Source organism: Macrotis lagotis, chromosome 5 (genome assembly GCF_037893015.1).
Source record: "Macrotis lagotis isolate mMagLag1 chromosome 5, bilby.v1.9.chrom.fasta, whole genome shotgun sequence".
NCBI classification, from domain to species: Eukaryota; Metazoa; Chordata; class Mammalia; order Peramelemorphia; family Peramelidae; genus Macrotis; species Macrotis lagotis.
This window is the reverse complement of record NC_133662.1, coordinates 145,308,852-145,329,043: the sequence shown is the minus strand read 5'-3', so window position 1 is coordinate 145,329,043 and position 20,192 is coordinate 145,308,852. Positions and strand designations below refer to the sequence as shown.

Here is a 20,192-nt window from a genome sequence, read left to right as displayed (position 1 = left end):
TCTTATAATGTAAGACTGTTTTCAAAATAAAATGAGATAATATTTGCTAAGGGTTTTGAAAATATTAAAGTGTTATATAAATACTAGCTAATATCATTCATATGATCATAATATTATTATTTTGCACTGTAAGGGATCTTAGAAACCACATAATCCAAAAATCATTATTTTACATATAAGTAAACTGAGACTCAAGGAGGTTAAATGACTTGCTGAAGATCTTCTAACAGCTAATGATAAAAATAACTAGCACTTATATAACACTGAACTCTGCAAAGAACTTTAGAAATATTATCTCATTTTATCCTTTAATTCTGAATTAGTTATCTTTATAGATTTAAAAACTATAATTTGTGTGAAAGCACTTGCAAGTGCTAAAGCAAGATATGATTATAACATCAATTATTTTTTAAATTCATAATAGGGCTATATCTACACAGGTAATATTATATAGTTAATTATTACTTTTTAATTATTAAAAAAACACAAAGAAGTCCATTGAATATTACTGCTTAAGAATTAAATAACAGAATCATAAAATCTGAGTTAAAAGAAACATTATTTAATTTAAAAAATTGTGGTATATGAATGTGATGGAGAAATGATGTAAAAAATCACGAGTGGGAAGACTACAGAAAAGTCTGGAAAAGATGCATATGAACTGATGTTGAATGAAGTGAGCAAAACTAGGTGAACATTGTACACATTAATAGCAACTGATTGTGTGATTATCGACTATGAAGGACTTAGCTCCTTACAGCACTTCAGTGATCAGTACAATCCTAAAAGACTTGAAATGGAAAATGATATCCATATCCAGAGAAAAAAACATATTGAGGGTCTGAATACAGACCATTTTTAACACGTGTTATTTTTTCTTTCTCATAATTTTTCCCCTTTAATTTGGATTCTTTTTTACAACATGATTAATATGGAAATATGCTAAATATGATTTTCCCCATATATAATCTATATCAGATTACTTACTATTGTGGGGAGAGGGAGGAAAGGAAAGAGATAAAATATGTGGAACTCAAAATCTTACAAAAAGATGAATGATGAAAACTATCTTTGCATGTAATTGAAAAAATATTTTAAAAAAGAAAAGAGACATTATAAAATATCAGACTGAATTCATAGATGTAACATGAATTATTTTTATAATATTTATGACCACTGGTTATCTAATTTCTTCTTAAAGAATTCTAGTGATGGACAAATCATCTCCCAAGGTAGATCATTCTACATTTGTAGAGTTACAATTATTAGGAAGTTCTTCCTAATATTGAACAAGAATCTGACTCCTTATAACTTTCAGTCATTGAATCTATTATGGTCTTCTGGTGCTACAAAAATGACATCTAAGAGAGAGAAGTAGGAAAAGAGAGAAAAGACAAGTTATATAAAAAGTTATATGAAAAGAAGGGAATTTTGAAGATCATTTGGAGGAATTTGACTTACAAAAAAAAAAGCTAGAAATTGAATTTGAAGAGGAAAATTTTAGATAATTTGAGGGAAATTGAGGGAAATTTGAAGAATGATTTCTTTTTTTCCAGATTCTACTTCTGACTTTTGTGAAAGAAGTTTTTAGGATGATTTGGGATTAGAAGTAAAGACCTGAAGAGAAGGTCCAAAGAGGAAAGAAAAAATTAAGGTACATTACAAGCAATAAAAAGTAGTACATCAAATTGGTAAAAAAATTAGCAAGCAAAAACTTGGTGAGATGAGTAGGAAGTTGATTTTTAAAAAAAGAGAAAGGAAGTCAGGTATGGCTTTGAAACTGTTTAAAAAGTACTGGTAAAAGGCTATAAAAATTCTTAAGGGGGTAAGGGGTGAGTACCCCCAAGTATTTTTTAAGCTGAGCATCGCAATCAATTTGAAGAAAGGGTAAAATTTTAAGTAACTTGCTTTGAGTGTTTTATGCTTGTATTTCTGCTATAGCCAAATGACTGCTATCTTTCCACTGTAGGTCAGACCCCTTCCCAACCAGAAGAAAAGCAGAAAGAACTCAAGAAATATATCTCTATAATCCAGATTTTCAGGGAAAATTACATGGTTTCTTATAAAACAATAACAAAACATAGAAGTGAGTTTTAGTGGGAGAACAAAAAGGATATAAATGATAGGGGAATACATGACCCTTAACAGGTGATTGGAGAATGAAAGTGTGTCAGTGGAAGGGAAAGACTAGGGTAATTATATACTTGGAGACAAATATCAAATTTGAAACTCTTTCTGAGAAGGGACCTGGATGTTTGGAAAAAGCAAATACTTGTCCTCCAAGAAATGATAAAAATCATAAAAAAAAAATTTTTCAGGTGAGAAATTACCCATTAGAGGTCAAAGGATTAAGAAATGTGTAGGGGAAGTAATGATTCTTTTTCATTGTAATGAATCAGCAATGTCAATCTGATAACAACAGAGAGGTCTGATATTTTCATGGGGCATTTATCCAAGATGTACTAGAAGACCTTTCAAGACTCACCAAAATTTATGGTTACTATTCACTTCTGGGAGGACAATAATACTGCCAGAAGGAACTGAAATAGCATTACAGTACGGAGACTTGAACAGAAACCAAAGACCATAGTTTGTAATTTTCACAAGACTATTCTTAGAAGTCAAAAGATACAGAGAAGAAAAATTTATTTAATAAGAAAATAGCTAACTAATAAGGTGGTGATTTGGATTTGGTAAGTAATAGCTGACTAATCAGATGGTGGTTGAGAATGGGATGTGGAATTTTGAAACACAACTTATATTAAAGTAATGATGAACCCCTGGTTATGGAGTGAAGTAAATAATGGGTGATAAGAATTTATTTGCTTGATGGATATCTTACAAATATAATTAAAATGACTTTAACATAGTATTTGGCACCTAGTTTATACTCAATATATGCTTGCTGATTGGTCCACCAATTGTTTATTCAAAAGTTTCAGAGAAAGGACTGGTAGAATTCCATTGAATAAACTTATAGGGAAAAATCATTCCAAGAAGAATGGGAAATTCTGAAGAATAAGATTCTAAAAACACAGATGAAAACAGTCCCGATAAGGAGGGAAAATGTAGTACATATCCTGAAACTCAAATGACTTTACAGGAATCAACTAACAAAATTTCAAAAGATATGTATAGTAAATGGAAGGGAGGACAAGTAACAAAGGATGAACATGAGAACATGGTATTGTTCTCTAAAATAATGTGAGCAGTACTAAAGATGAGAAAGAACTAAGGAAAACTAAGGACAAAAATAAGGGGGGGGAAGGTTGTTTTTAAGTTAAATTGGGGAAAGAGGGAAGATCAAATACCTCCCCCCCCCTTCCTTGGGGGTAAGTAGGGCAATCATAATTGACAATAAAGTCTAGGCAGGACTTTTCAATTCTCATTTGGTTTCTGTTTTCTCTGCAAGGATAATGACCTTGGAATTGGAAATAGCCATAAAAAAGGCTAACAGAAATAGATACTCAAGAAAATTAAGTATAGAAGAGAGCAGCAAGCAGTCATGATGAAGTTAAGTCATATGACCAAATGAACTACATCCTTGGTTACTAAAAGAACTGGCAGCTGTGACTGTTGAGCCTCTATTCGTGATATCTGAAAGAGCTAGAAAAATAAGAGAAAAATTACAAGAGTGGAGTTAACATAATTCAGTGATAAAGCTTCTGGATTTTAGGCCTTAGGACTTAGCTCTGCCCCTCAATTCATTGACCTTTGGCAAATCATTCCCTTTTTATGATCCTTAATTTCCTCATCCCTGAAATGACGGATTTGTTTAAACAGACTCTGAGGCTCCTTTCAGCTCTAAATCTTTTGTCTTATGGAACTGTCATTCTATGTATAATGTCTTAATTATTAAAAAAAAGAAAGGAAAAAAGAGAATAGAATCTAAAAGATATAAATGAGTGACCTTTATTCCACTTCCTGGGAAAATTCTGGAAGAGATATTCAATTTAGTATGAATAAGCTCTGGAGCTTTTTCCCTACAGAACATTAAATGAAGCCTCTACCCATACATTAAAGCCACCCCAAAAAAAGAGAACAAAACAAGTTTTCATCTGAAGACATTGTGGAGTATCTTCAGTGAAAGTATGTTTCTTTGTGGGGGGGGGAGTAAAGTCCAGCTAGAAGGGAGAGTGGGAAAGTCAACAAGAGACTTTTAGCCTAAGTACAGCCAAGGTCCCATAAGTTAGGCAGTAGCACAGGTCCCAGCAGCTAGATTGCAAGCCCCCAGACAATCCCCCCCCCCAGATAATCTGAACCTGGGAACACTAGGACAAAAGACTGGAATAAGCTGGGAATAAACCACTGCAAAGACAGAACCTGGATATAAAGGAAGAAACAATCTTCTGCTTAGGCAATTCCTGAGCTGCATAGACAACATCTTGAACAGCAATAAGGCAAGGATTGGACCCTATTTTCTGCATAACAAGTTTTCCCTATACCCCAGGAGCAGAACTCAATAATCCAAATGAGCAAAAAAAACCTAAGAGCACAAACCATAGAAAGGTATGATGCAAATAGAGATGATAAAAATGTCATTTCAAAAGTAGAAAGCAGTGACAAATTACCTACATGGGAAGTCTCAAAGAAGTCTATGAATTGGCCTCAAATCCAAAAACTCATAAAAGAGCTTTAAAAAGAATTTAAAAACCAAAGAAGAGAGAAAGAAGAAAAATACAAAAAAGTAATGAGAGCCATGCAAGAAAATTATGGTAAACTGACCAAAGAAATCAGTTTCTTTAAAAGTAAAAAATAATCAACTGGAAAAAGAATGCAACTCTTCAAAAAATAGAATTAAACAACTGGAAAAGGAATGCAACTCATCTAAAACTCAAATCAAACAGTTGGAAAGGGAATGCAACTCAGCAAATTGTAAAATTAACCAACTGGAAAAACTGATAAAAATAAAACCCTAAAAATTAGAATTGGACAAATAGAAACTAATGAATCTATGAGACACTAAGATTCCATCAAACAAAATCAAAAGGCTGAAAAAAATGAAGAAAATGTAAAGTACCTTTTAGGAAAAACAAACTATCTGGAAAATAGATCCAGGAGAGATAATTTAGAAAGCCTAGATCAAAAAAAAAAAAAAGAGAGCCTAGAAAATATCTTTCAGTAAATTATCAGGGAACACTGTCCCAATATACTAGATCATGAAGACAAAATTGTCCCTGAAAAAATAATGCACAGATTACCTCCAGAACCTAGGATAAAAACTCCAAGGACTATTATAGACAAATTCCAATATTCTCAAATAAAGGAGAAAACACTGAAAGCAACCCTAAAGAAGCAATTTAAATGCAAAGGAAGCATAATCAAAATTATATAGATTTATCAGCTTCAACAATTAAGGATCATAGGGCCCAGAATAAGATATTTCAGAGGATAAAGACTTGGATTACAACCAAGAATTTACTATTCTGTAAAATTCAGTATATTCTATCAGAGAAAAAGGTGAATGTCCAATGAAATAGAGGACTTCCAAAATGTCCTAATAAAAAGACCAGAACTGAACAGAGAATTCAATCTTCGAAAGCAAGACTCAAGAGATGTATAAAGAGGTAAACACAGAAGGGAAAAACATGTTTGTCAAGAACATTAAATTGCATTCAATCCTATAAGGGAAGATAACACATAACTCTTAAAACTTTTATTTATTAAATAAAGAGTTGAATATAGTTGAAGAGATTGTATTTAGAGAATATGGGTTTGATTAGTTCTTATCCTTCATTATTGAAGAATACCAAAATGACATCACTATATTTGAGACAAATTACAATGTGTCTGACTGTGGCTGATCAGACCAATACCAGCTCAGAATGCTTTACCACAGGTTGGGCACAAATAGTTCAAATGAACACCTGGGGTGTTTGCTCTACACTTATATATCTCCTGTTTTCTTTGAGCTACTTTAATTTTACTTTGCTCATAGAGCTCAGCCCTTTCTCTGATGAGGGCACCGTATGCTGAGTGATCCTGTGCCAGTATCTCCCATGCCTTACAATCAATTCTCAAGTTTTTAACAGAGACCTTCAGAGTGACCCAGTACTTAGAGGCTCTGTACATAATTAAATCAGAAGTGACTGCTTTACTAGGGGGAAAAAAGTATTAGTGAACATTGAGAAAAAAGAAGAAACAATTACGAAGAATCATCATGGCTTTAAGATTTATACTTCTAGCTTTTTCTGTTAATATTCAGAGCACTCTCTTTACCTTTTTTCCTTATGTCTTTTCCTGGAATGCAATAAGAGGAAGGAGGATTTTATTTTATTCCCCCCCCCCCCATCTTCAGCATGAGTAGTTGACATAACTGGTATCAGAAGTACAAGGCAAAGATAAATCTATATTGCCGCTTAGCCTGAGAAGAAACTTATGACCACGTGTGGTTTTCTTCTCCAAGTAGTGGGTAATATGGACTTTTAGTAAAAGCACATGACAATCTGTATGTAATTCCCCAGGAAGTCTGAAAAGGGAGTTCCTAAACTATAAGTTTCATCCCATCTTTTGCTTTCCTGTTTCCAGTTCTGAGCACAAATAGGAAATTAGAACCCTGAAAGGGCATTTTTCTATGTCAAAAACTGATAGGAACTAGGATTCTTAGAGGTTTCGTGCAAGGTTCCATTACAAAAGCATACATTTCTGTCCAAGACTTGAGAAGGCAGTACCAGTTTTGGGAGTGGGTGAAGGGATAATACCAAATTTAAATTCTTGAATCCAAGGGTTTAGACAATGGAGAGAGAAGGGAATTTCCTCATGCAGTACCTTTGAGAAAGAAATGTTATCTTGCACTAGGAGAACAAAGCTAATAAATAAACTGAATAATAAGAAAACTAATTGGTAGTAAGGATTTAGTAAAACAAAAAATGTATAACCCCCTTCCTTAAACATTAGGTTATGTCTTAGTAGTACAACAAAGCTCATAAATACAGAAATGGTCTTGTAAAATCCATCAAGGGTTGAGATTGGCACCATTGGAAAATGAACCTAGAGCAATGAAATAATGGATTCTAGAAGTATTCAAGTATAACCACAAATAAGAATGCTTAACCCTAAACATTAAAGACTCTTTGCCTATTGATTGCATTTTGTAGCTATAAAAGAATTAAAGAAACTAAATTGATTCTGTATCATTGTATAATTGATTATACTCTGTGATTGATCCTATTATATATTACTACCCCATTTTGTATGATTTCACAAGCCACATTTCTTTGTCCTTTTGGCTATGAGCTAAGTTTAGAAGTTCTCCTGCTAATCAGTATTCTGTTCTTGTCTCAAAGAAATCTGCTATCCCTGCATGATTCAAATGAACACCAGGGAATTTGGTTGATCGACTTTATACCACCAAACTATCCTTCAGGTATGTCTGATTTCTTATCCAAAGCAGTCTGGTCCACTATTTTTAACTCTATAGATGGACTCAAACAATGAATATGTCTTAATCATATGAGGAAGGAGGGAGTTGTTGCTAGCCTTCATTCTCAATTCCCAATCAGTTTTATTGTTTTCACCACCATGATGCTGCTAATCCTGGAACCAAATGGATTATTTTCCTAATCTACTCAGTTCTGTTCTTAGTTCTATGCTTATAAAAAGAAGTTGTGCCTCCTCTTCTGTCCTAACTGAGGTAACCATTTGACCCAAGTTTGCATTCTGCCAATAAATTGGTTAAAAAATCAGAATTCTTCACCTCAGTTTACCTTTATTATGCTCTATTGAAACAATATTAAAAAAAGTCAGGATGACAGTGACAATAACAAGTCCTAATTTCAAATCCTCCTATTACTGCTTATAAAATCTAACTCTGATCCTGAGCAAATCTCTTAACTTTTGCTGTCCAATGGGAAAAGGGAAATTGTAGATAATACATGTTTGTCTTTGTTAAATCTATTATAAATGTTATTTTATGTAAGGTTTTGCAATATCAGAGTTTGAAAAAAGAAAGAAAAAAAGGATGTCTTATGTCAACAGGCATTTATTAAGCACCTGAATTACTTCAGACTCAGTACTAAGTATTGAGAATGCAAAAACAAAGGGAGTGTTTTTGTCGTACAAGGACTCACTTCTTTTTTTTTAAGATTTTATTTATTTTGAGTTTTACAATTTTTCCCCTAATCTTACTCCCCCCCCCACAGAAGGCAATTTGCCAGTCTTTACATTGGTTCCATGGTATACATTGATCCAAACTGAATGTGATAAGAGAGAAATCATATCCTTAAGGAAGAAGCATAAAGTTTAAGAGATAGCAAGATAAGACAATAAGATATCAGGTTTTTTTCCCTAAATTAATAGTTCTTGGTCTTTGTTCAAACTCAACAGTTCTTTCTCTGGATACAGACGGTGTTCTCCATTGCAGAGAGAGCCCCCAAATTGTCCCTGATTGTTGCACTGATGAAATGAGCAAGTCCCTCAAGCCTGAACATAATTCCCATGTTGCTGTTAGGGTGTACAGTGTTTTTCTGGTTCTGCTCATATCACTCAGCATCAATTCATGCAAATCCCTCCAGCCTTCCCTGAATTCCCATCCCTCCTGGTTTCTAATAGAACAATAGTGTTCCATGACATACATATACCAAAGTTTGTTAAGCCATTCCCCAATTGAAGAACATTTATTTGATTTCCAATTCTTTGTCACCACAAACAGGGCTGCTTTGAATATTTTTGTTCAAGTGATGTTTTTATGCTTTTTCATCATCTCTTAAGGGTATAGACCCAGTAGTGGTATTGCTGGATCAAAGGGTAGGCACATTTTTGTTGAAGGGTTCACTTCTTTTTTTTTTTTAGATTTTTTTTTGCAAGGCAAGTGGAGCTAAGTGGCTTGCCCAAGGCCACACAGCTAGATAATTATTAAGTGTCTGGGGCCAGATTTCAACCCAGGTACTCCTGACTCCAGGGCTGGTGCTCTATCCACTGCAACCTAGCTGCCCGGAGGGTTCACTTCTAATGAAGGACTCAACAATCAAAACACTTAACCAACAACTAGTCCAATAATCATTCTTAGCACTAGTTTCCCTGACAAGAAAGAGAGAAACCACCTTAGATGTCTTGGAACTGTGGTAGAGTATTGAGATGCAGTTAGGCTAAAAAAAAACTCCAAATAAATACTATAGTTAAAATTGAACTGAGATGAAGAGGAGGAGGAATAAGAGGAAGAACAGGGTGGGGGTGGGGGGGTTGATTATGGTAATGATGATGATGGTGATGATGGTAATGATGTTGACAACAACTCCTAAAAGGGTTAGGTCCTTCAAGATATACAAAGTGGTTAGGACTTTTTGTGTTACTTGCCTATTTTTTATTTGATGCAAAATGGTTTCTTCACTAAAGCCTATATAATTAAAGAGTATGTTTACATTGCAGGACTTTTGGATTCCTTCATAAATATTCTAGTATTTTAAAGCTATTACTTCCTTCAAAAGTCATAAATCTTGAACAAAAGGTTTGCATACTGAAAAAGAAAGTAAAGATTTATTATACAGAAGATTATACAATTTTCAAATTAATTTGATGGAAGTGATACGCCTATTTTACAGTGAAAGAAAAATTATGAAATTTAAAGACCAATTAATTGACTACAGTAAGCCAAAATTCATAATAATTTAGATCAACTGAGTAGAAGTTAAATTTTACACTATAACTAGATAAGAGTGTTTGCTAAGAAAATTAATAGTATCAATAAGACAAATACTTTACCTACTTAAGAACATGCTTTCAAATGCATTTGTATTCAAACAATAGCCTGTGCTCACTAGAAATGATTCTTAATATCTGGTAATAAACATTTGAGAAGATTCTATACATTGTATAATTTGCCTCTTACTTTTCTTTTCAGCACTGCTATTTGCATCTGTAAAAAAATTTTTTTTTGCATTCCTTTAATTCTTTATTTTTCTATTGAATTAGCTCTATAATTCAATAAGATGACTTCTCCAATCTCCTCCAAAGAGGGTAGGTTGGTAAACTTAAATGAATGTAATCAAAGATTAAAAGGTGAATAATAAATTCAATTTAACTCCCAGGAATAGGGACTGTAATTGATAGATGTACAAAGAGGTATGTAAATCACATCAAATCTACTAGATAATTTATTTTTCTTAATTGAGGGCAGAAGAGAAAAAAAATAGGTTTCTTTCCTGTTTTACAAAGATGTTTCCTGAAGAACAATACTTTTTTGGTAGATTTAAAGAAGGTCCAATTCAAAATCAAATTTAGTTCTTTTGGATAAGATATGTGTATACTATAAAAATCTGATGAATTTGTGATTTCATTAATAATGAAAATTCCTCTATTACTAGAGATATCTCCATTATTTTATTCTGTATTTCTTTTCAGTGTCATTCTTTAACCTGCCACATAGTAACTATCTACTCAAGGCTCCGGAAACCTTACTCTGGTTCTCTTAACAAATGTTGATGATACCCAATGACATTTGTTTCTGTATTGAGGCAGAAGGGGCTTCTCCTTCCCCATCTTTTACTCATATACATACACATATATGTATATATATATATATATATATATATGTATATATATATATATATATATATATTATATATGGGCCTAATTTTATAGAGCTTTAGACTCACATGGTCCATGGAAATAATAGTAGATATCAATGCCATCCTGGTTTTTAATTTTTAAAAGTTTTTATATTTTATTGTGAATTTAACAAATACCAAATAAAATGGACATTTCTAAATACCCAGTAAAGTAGAAAAAGAGAATTATGCATGAAACTCAGAATCTCTATTATGAACAATAAGATTTTCCTTTTAAAATTCTAACCAATTCAGCATGTAACTTTCAAAGCTGTCCTGCTAATCATTTCTTCTAATCTAACTTCCCTATTTTCTGAAATTCTTGAATATACCACTTTTCTTTTCATTTTCATCATCTTTAATCTTCTTTTTTCCTCTTCCTCCCACCACAGCAGTGGAAATAAAAAGGAGGGAGGGATCCATGTAATAAAAAGACATAATAAAGCAAAAGAAATTTCTATATTGTCCCAAATGGTCAATTTTTTGATCTGTGCCTTGGAGTCATCACCTCTCTCTCAGGTTGTAAGTAATGTGCTTCATCATTTGTCTTCTGAAATTGTGGTTAGTTGTTTTATTAACAGAGCTTTACAAACTAAAAGTTGTTATTGTAGAAATTGTTTTCCTGGTTCTCCTTAAATCAGTTTATAGAAGTCTTCTCAAATACCTCAGAAGTTATTCCTTTTGTTATTCCTTTCAGCATAATAATGTTCTACTAATTTATATTGCATTTATAATTTAATTTGTTCAACCATTTCATATTGTTGAAGACTCTCAAAGATTCCATTCTTTGTCATAACCAAAAAATATATATAAGATTTATGCTAGTATTTTTCCTCTCTTTCATTACAAGTAGTGTTATCAGTGGATCAAATAGTGTGCATAGTTTAGTTAATTTGAGGCCATAATTCCAAATTTATTTCCAGAATGGTGGAACCAATTGATAGTTCTGTCAATAGCACATACTTTAATATCTTTTATTTTCCTGCATCCCCTGCCCCATTTGGCAATTTTCTTTTTCATCATCTTTGTTATTCTAAGGGCTATGTGGCAAAACTGCAAAGTTGTTTTAATTTAAATTGGTCTTATTATTAATAATTTGGAGCATTTTTCATATTGCTGTTGAGTTTATAGTTCTTCCTTTGAAAACTACCTGTTAATACCATTTAGTCATTTATCTATTAAGGAACTGATTCCTCACATACTTTGGATATACGATCTTTAACAGAGAAACTTACTGTAAATGAATTTGCTGTATTAACTCATTTTCTCCTAACTTAAATTAAATCATTTTTATTTGTGAAAAACTCCTTAGATCTTTGACTGAAATTTTTAAGTTCAACATCCTAGTGAGTATCTTTCATTGTCAAAGTTATTAATCACTAGAACAGATTGGAATAGTTGGACATGTGGGTGTAATAGAAAGAGCTCTGGAATAGAAGCCAAGAATTATGAGCGTCATTAACTCAGAGACATTGAGTGAGTGACAACAGCTCTGGAGTTTAATTTACTTACCTTTAAAGGGACAGGATTGTACTTGGTCTCTAAGGCATCCTTCCAGTGCAAAATACCAAGGAAGCAATGAAACCTCTTTCTAGGAGGTCTTTTGAAATACTGAACATATTTATCTTGGAGAAGGAAATGGCAAATTATTCCAGTATCTTTGCCAAGAAAACCACAAATGGAGTCATGAAGTGTCAGAAACGAGTGAAAAATGACTGAACAACAATATGTTTATCTAACCCATGTGTATTTTAGTGTAGTCTTAATAAACTGAAGTCATGGGAATAAATTAGAGTCCTGTCAGTGTTTCACAGCCTATGATTTACCTGTGAATCTTGCAAATAACCATTCACAGAAGATAAGCATCTGTAACTACTAAACAATTTTGATTTTACTAATCTTACTATATATGTACCCATTTTAGAGATATTAGGTTGAACAAAAAAAGATATGAAGTAAGGGCTAGTGAAATTTTCATATGCATTTGCCAGATAGATACTTGATAATCTCTCTTTGTGTGTTATCATATAAGTTTAAATCTATATGTCATATTTTATGTGAAATGATAACTTATACTTCTTTTGATTAATTTAGGTATTCATAGTAAAGAAATATACTGAGCAAAGATACATTTGTTTCTGTTCTGTATAGCTATCATTCATATTTATTTTAATAATTATTATATGATGGTTGATTTTGACTCCATATTATCTGACTAATGTGTAATATTGTATGAGCTACTTAAGTCTAGGATGTAGAAGAACTAAAATGAATTTGAAATAAAAATATTTTTAAATACAGGATTAAATAGCAGGATTGTTTATTAATATTGCATCAGATAGTAAAATTGAAGTATGTCAAAAAAATTTTAATGCATTAACTGTGACAAATATCCTAAGTGTAGAGACATTGTCACCCATTCTAAGAATTTTAATTTAAAATGGAATATGTGATCTTTAAATTGAATGTCAATAATTGACAAGAATATTGAGAAATTTGGACAAGGAAAGATGGTTCAATAAATATGGTTTAGCAGTCAGCAGGTGCAATTACGTGTCTGGATATGTTATTAGCTAACTCTATAACCTAGATCAAGTTATTTGCACCCTCTGGATCCCAGTTTTCTCAATCACAAAATGAGAGGACTGGGTCAAATGATTCCTAAGGTCCCTTCTAATTCTAATAGCCCATGATTTTGTTCTTATTCTTCTTTCATGAACTCTTAACTTTCCTATGTCTTGGTGTCTCATGATCATAAGGCTTGAGTCCTACACAACTTATTCAAGTGTTATACAAATTATCAGACTTTTAGAAAGCATTTTGATTTTCTCTCCCATTAAAAAGGAAATACTATAGAGCAGTTATGTTTCTTTTATACTATATATTATTTAAGGAAGAAATTGAGAGAAAAATCAAAGATAAGTAAAATAGGGACACAACTTTATTTTTCTACAAGGCAGTTAAGTACATTGTCATATCAAAAGTTAAGTGCAGATAAGCCTGCACTAAATGTTATTAAGGCAGCAAAGTCAGGCTTAGCTATCAATACCAGTGTTCTACCTCTATAGCTGCAAATATGTGAGGGCTAAGTATGGCAGTACTCAGAACCATACATTTTTAAACAATGGGGTTACAAATCAGATATTTAAAATTTAAATTAAAGAACAGTTAGGTTGAACATGAAACAAGACGCCTTTGCCCATATCACTTAATCCAGTGCCTTCCCTCAATTGATTATCTCCAATTTAATCCTATCCTATTTTGCTTGTATATAGTTGTGTACACTTAGTCTTCCCCAAGAAAAAGAGAGCCTCTTGAGGATAGGATGCAGGTTTTGTATTTGTTTTGCCTTTCTTTATATCCCAGCACTTAATACAGTGTCTGGCATATGGTAGGTGCTTAATGAATTCTTGTTGATTGACTTACTGACCAAAACAGAACAGACAACATGAACAACACAGAGATCTCCCAAAAATAAAAGGTGCAACACATGCTTTTTAAACCAACAAAAAAACCAAACAAACACAGAATCTCCCAGAAGGAAAAAAACTTCCAATGCATTACAAAAGAAAAATAAGTATGTAAATATAAAAAAATAAAAATAAAAATAAAAATCAGAAATGCTAGGGCAAGGCCAATTAGCTAAAACCAAGTTTGTTTTCTTTTTGTATTAAGCTCTACTGCCTCCTTTACACTAGCAGCATATCTATATGCTAAAAGTCCATAGCAGCAAAACACGTTATCCATTTGGCATTTACAAAATTAAATTACTGAATAAAAATATAATTTGTTCTCATAAAACTATGTTTCATACAGTAATAATTTTTAAAGCAAGCTAACCAAAACAAAACACACAAAATAAGGTTTAGTACAGTAACAAAATCAGAGTACTTCAAACTTGGTCACAATGAGCGCTTTACAGTTTTGACTAGTTTTTCCCTTTGTATGAAACTAACAATAGTAGTAATGCTTTTATTGATTTGTCTCATATCAATGCATTCTGTTTAGTGATTTAGAAAGAAATGTTTGAGTACCTGTTCTTTATACAAAATTCCAAAAGCAAGTCATCAGGAAAACAATACTGATCTGCTGGATCTTCAAAAATACAGGGGTAAAATCATTTAATTTTTAAAAAATTCTGCATTAAGATATTTAATAATCAATTATAATTTATTACCTAATAATTTAGGTAAAATTGTCATTTATATAAAATTATTTTAGTTGGGTGAAATCCAACAAGAATATGCTCAGTGACTAAAGATGCACTTGGTGCTGCTCCCAACTGTTGTACCACAACAAAAATAGGTCCTTCTCCCATTTATGAAGAGTTTCACATAGAGGAATGGTAAATCCCAAGTCATTCTGAAGTGTTCTGAAAACCATAATGCTTGTCTGAAAGAGTATCACATGACCAGAGTCCGAGTGGAGAATGCATTTATATATTTCCGTCCCTGATCAGAGGTCATCATTTGATCTTCTGTCTTCCCACAGGACACAGATTCCCAGGCATTACTAAGATGCTGCATGAAAAAAGAAAATGACAAAGCTTTATTTTTTCCTCTCCTCAAGGTCACCAATCCAATATTTTAAAGAGAAAGTGAATTACTGATGATTTGGTATGCATGATTTATATACTTAATCATTCTTAACCAATTTAAACATCAGAGAAATATAAAGATCATGATATATTATAGATATATGTCTATATAAATTGATAGATACATATATCCATATCTATATTTATAGATATATGCATAATATTATTGTTTAGGCATTTTTCAGTGATGTACAACTCTTTGTGACCCTATTTGGGGTTTTCTTTGCAAAGTTACTGGAGTGATTTGCCATCTCCTTCTCTAGTTCACTTGATAGGATGAAACAGCCAACAAGTTTAAATGATTTGCACAGGGTCATTTAGTTAGTAAGTGTCTAAGGCCAGATTTGAACTCCTGAAGATAAGTCTTCTTGACTCCAAGTCTGACCCCCTATCCACTGTGCCACCCAACTACTCAATAAATTATATATTGCGAATATGTGCATATACATATATTTGCATGAGCATATATACATAAACATCTGTCTGTATATATAGAGAGAATATATGTATACAAGCTTGCATATACCTATATACATATATTCTATTTCCCTATACCGCAATATCCAGTTGAACTCTTTTTGCAGCAAGGAACTAACATCTATATACATATAAATATGTGTGTGAGTGTGTGTGTGTATATAGTGTATAGTGTGTTACAGAGGATTTTTTTGTGTAGAGTGTAGAAATCACACCAGAATTTATGTAGAAAACAATCAAGCTTCCATTACTCAAGATTTTTGAGAGCATTGGAGTTTTGTTTTTTTTTTTTTTTTTTGGTACTAAACTATATAATCTGGGAGAGTGAAATCAAGTGATACTCCAGACAGGTGATATTAAAGGATGCACATGTATTTATTCACTAGGCAAATTTATCATTTCCTTGAGCTGTGTGAAGTGCAAAATTTGCAGTCATGCTGGAATTTAGTAACACCTAAATACATTATTTCTTTTCTTTCGTTTAATTTAGACTTCATTTTTACCACCATAGTTTGTTATCTAATTGCACAGCTGTTACTATTTATTATGTAGCAGAAGTCACAACTTGTTTCACATCTGCAGTGTTGCTTAGCATCAACGAATACAAACCTTAGCTGAGAACAGAAGAGTATTCATGACACTCAAATTTCACTCTCCATAGTAGGAAGGATAGTAGAATTTAAAATTAGGGGAAAAAACAAACAACCACCTTGGAAATCATCTAGTATAATCTCTATTTTACAGATGAAAAACTGAGACCCACAGAAAGGGAAGTGATTTGCCTAAGATCACACAAGTATTTATAGATTATTATCAGTCATTTGAAAAGACTAATTCTAGCCTATAAATATATATGCTAGGATATTTTTGAAAAATTCCTTGATCCTAAAGAGAAAGTCAAACTAACTTTGGAATTTGAAAACTTAGTTTTTCTACCTGTATATCTTTGGGTAAATTACATAACTTTCCTGGGTAAATTATATAACTTTTCCTAGTTTCCTCATCTGAAAATGAGGGGTTCAGAGTAAGTAGCCTTTCAAGTCCTAATCAAATATAGAATTATGATCCTATGAATTTAAAATATGGTAACAGAAATATTAATAATGATAGCTATTTATATAGTACCTTAAGTTTGCAAAATGCTTCACTGATCATCTCATTTGATTCTCACAATCCTGGAAATTAGGTACTATTTTATCACCATTTTACTGATGAATATAGAAATTAAAATAGAAATCAAGTGATTTTATAATCCACAATGTAAAACAATAAATAATAACAATACCTTAATACATAGAAAAAATAAGGTAGGAATTTTAAGAATGGAGAGATGAATAACTAGAAAAACATTCTGGAGGATATGGAGCTTGAACTGAATAGTCAAAAGAAAGGTGAGAATAGAATGTCATAGATGGGATGGGACAGGTAAAAGAAGTGGGATCAAGTACAAGAATGTATATTAAAAACTGTAAGAAATGGGCAACCATAACATAATGGTAGCAAAATGTGAGGAATATTAGTCTGACAATAATATTTCCTAATTAAGCTGCTCAAATTTAACCTGGAAGGTGACCAAAGTTTAGCAACTCTGAGTTTCTGACTTTTTATAAGGCTCAATGCATATAAAAATTAATTGGTCTCCTCATTTAATTTTCATTCTGATCTGATCTATAGTCTTATATCAAGTGAAAATAATATGGTTTGAAATGTTTATGCTTTATTCTAGAAGTAGAGTCAATAAATTATAATGCTATACAGCAAGGCAGATTCTCTAGTCATTTTCTGGATCACTATATATCTTGAAAGGACTAAAAATGACAAAGTCAGGTGCTGAATCCAGTGCCAAGTCATATTTGTTGTTCTCCTGAAGAAATCATCAGAATAGTTATAAATTTTCTTTGAGATGACTCACCAAAAAGAATTTTTTCCCCTAGTTGTTTAGTTGAAAGAGGGCAATATATAGATGGAGCCTGTTGCATGCATGCTACAATATTTTGGAATCTTCTGAATTTTTTTTAAACAGAACTTGTAGTGAACAGAATCTTACTGTACCCAGTAGTAGCACTGTTTTTTGATGATCAACTGAGAATGATTTAGATATTCCCAGTAATACAATAATTCAAGACAGTTCTAAAGGACTTAGGTTGAAAAATTCTGTCTTGCTCCAGAGGAAAAAATGATGGAGTCTGAAAACAAATTGAAGCATACTATTTTTTACTTTTTGTGCTTTTTTTCCTTTTGATCTGTTTCTTTTTTCACAACATAACTAATATAGAAATTCATTTTACATGACTGCATGCCAAATATAACCTACAGCAAATTGCTTACCACCTTAAGGAAGGAGTAGGGGAAGGAGAAAGGGAGAGAACAAAGAAAGAAGGAAGGGAGAAAACTTGGAACTCGAAATATTTAAAAGAATGTTAAAAATTGTCTTTATATTTAATTGGGAAAAATAAAATACCATTAAAAATTAAAAAGAGCTTCCCACTTTCTAGGTTGCTTCTAATGAATATTTAAAGATATATCAAATCTAAATTTCCATTTCAGGCTTCATCTCTTTATAAAATAGTCTGCTATGAGAAACTCAGAATTATGATGGTCATGATTTCTTTTTAAAAGGCAATTCATTCTCTTTTCTATGTTTTTAGCAGGGGAAGTCAGACATAGAGATTAGAGAAATTTTGGAGAGAGAAAGACCTACTTGAAGGTCCTGCTTCTAATATATATATATATATATATATATATATATATATATATATATATAATAGTTATGTGAATATAACCTCTACTCCTCTAAGTTACAAGTCATTTTGTATTTGTAGAGAGATTTTCCGTACTGAGTATTCCCCCAAATACAGATGGAGACTCTTCCCTTACACACATAAAATAAGTAATTTACTCATTTGAGTTAAACTATCTCTTCTAACAAAGTATTTACATTATTAAAATAATATAATTTTGCCACAAGTAATTTAAAAATATAAACCTCTATTCTTGTATGATCATTTGGTAGTTCATAAATTCAGAGTTGAAGGGACCTTAGGAGTTGCTTAGTTCAACTTCCTCCTTTTCTAGAAAAGAATACTTTTAAATTCACTTTAAGAGTAAAGTTAATTACCCACAATGAGATCTACATTGTGCTATGTGAATAAACAACCTTGAGTTAGATTCTTTTTCCTGAATTGAAAAGTATAAAAAATAAGCATTTAAATAATGGCTACTATGGCATTGTGCTAAAAGTGCCTACAAATATGATCTCATTTGGTTCTCATAACACCCTTGGAAGATAGCTACTGTTATCCTATTTGGAAAATGAGAAAACTAAGGCATATAGAGGTTAGAGACTTGTCCAGGATCACATAACTAGTGAATATCTGAGCCTGGAATTGAATCCAGGTCTTCCTTACACTAGAACCAGAGACCTGTCACTCAACCAATCAATTATACATTTATTGGGGTGGCTAGGTGATGCAGTAGATAGAGCACCAACCCTGGAGTCAAGAGTACCTGAATTCAAATCTGACCTCAGACACTTAATAATTACCTAGCTGTGTGGCCTTGGGCAAGTCACTTAACCCCATTGCCCTGCAAAAAAAAAAACAACCTAAAAAAATTATACATTCATTTAGCACCTACTATGTGACAGGCTCTGGGTGAGTGCTATCTAATGAACCATTTAGTCCCTTGAAAAGCATCCTAAGGAAATTACTCCATAAGGCTGGGTTTTCCTTTCCTCTTAGACCTTAAATTCCTTCTGAGTAGAATTGATCTAGGTACTTAATAAAAAAAAATGATGATGGGGTGGCTAGGTGGTGCAGTGGATAGAGCACCAGCCCTGGAGTCAGGAGTAACTGTGTTCAAATCCAGCCTCAGACACTTAATTATCTAGCTGTGTGGACTTGGGCAAGCCACTAAAACCCCATTTGCCTTGCAAAAAAACTAAAAAAAAATGATTATAGTACTTAAAGGAAAATTTTCAAGTCAAATCAACAAGAATTTATTAAGTGATTACTATGTGCTAGGTACTGTGCTAAGATTGAAGCTACAAAGAAAGGAAAAAAACAAAGAAAGCAAACAAAGAAAACTACATATTCCATGCTCTCAAGAAACTAACTGTTCTTAAAACAATAGTTTTGAACTAACTCATTTTGGACTTCATTTTCTCTCTTGGTGAAGAGAAAGTGCTAATAGTGTCATGTATCACTAGAGTGTCATATATCATAACATCTCTTCAGGATGATCACACAGAATCAAAATAACAGAATTTCAGGTTAAGAAGGAACCTCAAAAGCCATATCTTCCAATTGCTTCACAGAATAGTGTATTAGTATAACATAGTATAACAAACAAACAGGCATACAATCTCATAACAAAGACCTCCAAGGTGACAGAATTCACTATAGTAAATCAAGTAATTATATTAGCCTCCCAGGACTCATAGTTCTGCCCTCTGAGGTCATACAGAATTCAAATCCCTCTTCTACAGAAGAAAACTTCAAATATATTAACACAGTATTGTGTGTCTTATGACTTTTCTCTTGGCTAAACATCATCCATTCCTTCAACAGATCCTC

The 20,192-nt window shown here is 32.4% G+C and overlaps 1 protein-coding gene across 8 annotated transcripts in view; it reads right to left on the bottom strand.

Moving 5' to 3' along the window:
• Positions 1-12,886: 12,886 nt before the first annotated feature.
• MYB (MYB proto-oncogene, transcription factor) overlaps positions 12,887-20,192 on the bottom strand; it is a 39,535-nt gene continuing 32,229 nt past the window's right edge. For 2 of the 8 annotated variants that reach the window (XM_074187643.1, XM_074187642.1), the window contains exon 15: positions 12,888-15,064. In XM_074187643.1, coding sequence (XP_074043744.1) covers positions 14,948-15,064 — 117 coding nt within the window. In that variant the 3' untranslated portion in view covers positions 12,888-14,947. Of the gene's footprint in view, positions 15,065-20,192 lie in introns of all 8 variants that reach the window. The other 6 variants (XM_074187641.1, XM_074187640.1, XM_074187644.1 and 3 more) reach the window with 5 other exon arrangements.